The sequence below is a fragment of the Pterocles gutturalis genome, unplaced genomic scaffold (genome assembly GCF_000699245.1).
Source record: "Pterocles gutturalis isolate BGI_N339 unplaced genomic scaffold, ASM69924v1 scaffold16146, whole genome shotgun sequence".
Classification (NCBI taxonomy): Eukaryota; Metazoa; Chordata; class Aves; order Pterocliformes; family Pteroclidae; genus Pterocles; species Pterocles gutturalis.
The window spans coordinates 35,316-37,708 of NW_010103328.1; the positions used below are offsets into that span (position 1 = coordinate 35,316).

Here is a 2,393-nt window from a genome sequence, read left to right on the forward strand (position 1 = left end):
AGTTGAGTATTTATGAATTTCCTAACTGCTTTCGCAGAGCAAATACCGCTCTCTGCTGCTGTCGGAGCTTTGCCATGTGGTTTCAGCGCACGGCTAATTGAGAGCAGAAGGGACAGGCAACAGAACTCCGCTAAGAACTCGATTTCAGCTTCTATCTAGAAGAAAATCCCTTTTTATCTTTTTGCTCTAATCCCCAGCTTCTGAATAATAAGGCAATGACCTATGAGCTTTAAAGGTAGATGTAATTAGAGGGTGAAAGATCCCTTCAGCGGTTTTTTTGCAGGGGGAGGAGGGGGGGGTGCATTTGAAAATTATTTTCTCACTTTGTCTCTTTGGATTTGAGGCTTTTTTAAAAAAGTTTCCCACGGGATCTCAGCCTTTGGCTCCTTGCATGCAATAACACACAGATGTTATTGATTATAGAGGAACTTTTACAACTCCTAATTATTTTTACATTAAGCATTACTTAAATGGAAACATTCTAAATAAAAAGAAACTAAAATTTATCTTTTTTAGTTATAGTAAAGAACTGAGGCCAAAGTAACTCAACTTATTTTGGATATTCTTCTGTCTCCCTCAGTAACAGTCCTTATATGGGACAACAAAATCTGCTGTTTGTTGACTTCCTCATTACCGTTTTCTGATTCCTACACGCTGGATGAATGCTTCAGTATTAAATTCACAAAGGCTGGAGAGTATGATTTACATATAACAATAACAGAACTTTGGCAGACTGTTTTAACCACAAATTTTAATTTGGAAATAATTGAATTGCTTGCTTTTCAAAATTTCTGTGGTTTTGTTTTTCTGTTGCAATGGAAAATTTTGCACTTCTTTATGTCTAACTTGCAGTTACGCTGCGCTGCAAAATCTGTATGTAAGCACAAACAGTAACTGAAATCTCCTTTAAAGGGTGTGTATCGAACTCTAAAAATAACCTGGAGAAAAACATAACTTTTAAATTTTCTTAGATGTGTTGTTATGCAATTAAATTGTATTTCAGAAGATGTTCCCTTGGAAGAACATAAGTGGTTTTGATTAGACTTGCGAAGAATTTGCACGTACAGGGTAGGTAGGTAATTACCCCAGATGTGGGGGTGCACAGGTACGAGGGGGAGCAGACACGCGTCTGCATGCAGCAAGGAGGTACAAGTATGGGCAAGCCAGCAAAAGATGCTGAATTTCAGAACAAATAGGGGATTTAAAAAATTCTTTTAGTGCAAGGACATTTAGCTTGGGTATACATTAGAACTGAGATGGTGTGTTGAGAACAGGGCTTAAGCCTTTCTGCTCCCTGGCTCCGACTCATTTTTCCAGGCTTGCTTCTTGAAATCACAACCAACAGAGATGTAGTACTGTCAGTTAAAATCCCTGATTTCCGCTTTCACTTTTGGTGAAAAACCAAAAAGCCTTGCAGTTGGTTTAAAATTTGAAGTGAAATAACGAATCGCCTACACTAAAGGCTTCTCACCGAGTGACCTGTGTGTGTCGTTGCCAGTGCCGTGGTGGCAGAAGTGTACCGCAGGCTTTGACCTGGGGAAAAATGACCAGATCTGGTATTACGCTTATGTCAAGTAAAATTCCTTTTCCCTAACTGTGTATTTTCAAACCTGGTGTGGACTGTGCTGATAAAACAGACTGTGACTCTTTTAGTTGTTCTTTACATAAGTGCGGATTTGTCCGTCTGTCCCAGCCGGAGGGTCTGGGACACTGGGTGGGAGGCTGGATGCTGCTTCCAGTTGACATTGTCTGTTTCCTTCTTAAAGAAACTACCAGGGTAAGTTCAGAAGAAGGCGATAAACCCCTCTTGCCTTCAGAAGTGGCTCTCAGCACTTGCAGCGTGGGTGGAGTGCCAAGGTTGTTTTCTCCTCCCTTCCTAAAGCCCCTCTAGGGCCCTAAAGCGTATCTCTTGTTTTCTTTTCCCCTGGTACCCTAATGCATGTGTATGAGTTTCTTCTGCCTCTCTGTGCAGTTACAGACTCCGCATGGCCTCTAGATGTCCCTCCTCCTCTTCGCACAACACCAGCACCCGGCAATGCAAGAAATCCAGCTGCACCGCATCCCTCTTCGTCAAGGAATAGACCTTCTGCATGTCCAGCCGAGCCAGGTATTCCCCTCTGGAGTAACGGGAGTGGTTGCTGATGAGATGTTAACATCCCTAACTGTGGCATAGACCCTTTGGTTGTGGGAAACTTAAGCAAAAGTTAAATCACGGGCATCTCTCCTGCACAGCACTCGCTGGATGGCTCGTCCTGCTTCCAGCTCCGCGTAACAGGGCGGTTGCTCTGGCTGCGTAATCTCGAGGCTGACTCCGGTTAAATGCAGCGCTGGGTGTTTGCAGGTGCTAGGAACTTTGGACTGGGAAAGGTGAGGTGGAGTAATCCTCAAGCGTT

The 2,393-nt window shown here is 43.2% G+C and overlaps 1 protein-coding gene across 1 annotated transcript in view; it reads left to right on the forward strand.

The window, feature by feature from the left end:
* PRDM2 (PR domain containing 2, with ZNF domain) overlaps nucleotides 1-2,081 on the forward strand; it is an 18,105-nt gene extending 16,024 nt beyond the window's left edge. Inside the window, exon 3 of the mRNA XM_010086686.1 lies at nucleotides 1,973-2,081. Coding sequence (XP_010084988.1) covers nucleotides 1,973-2,081 — 109 coding nt within the window. The remainder of the gene's footprint in view (nucleotides 1-1,972) is intronic.
* The last annotated feature ends 312 nt before the right edge of the window (nucleotides 2,082-2,393 follow it).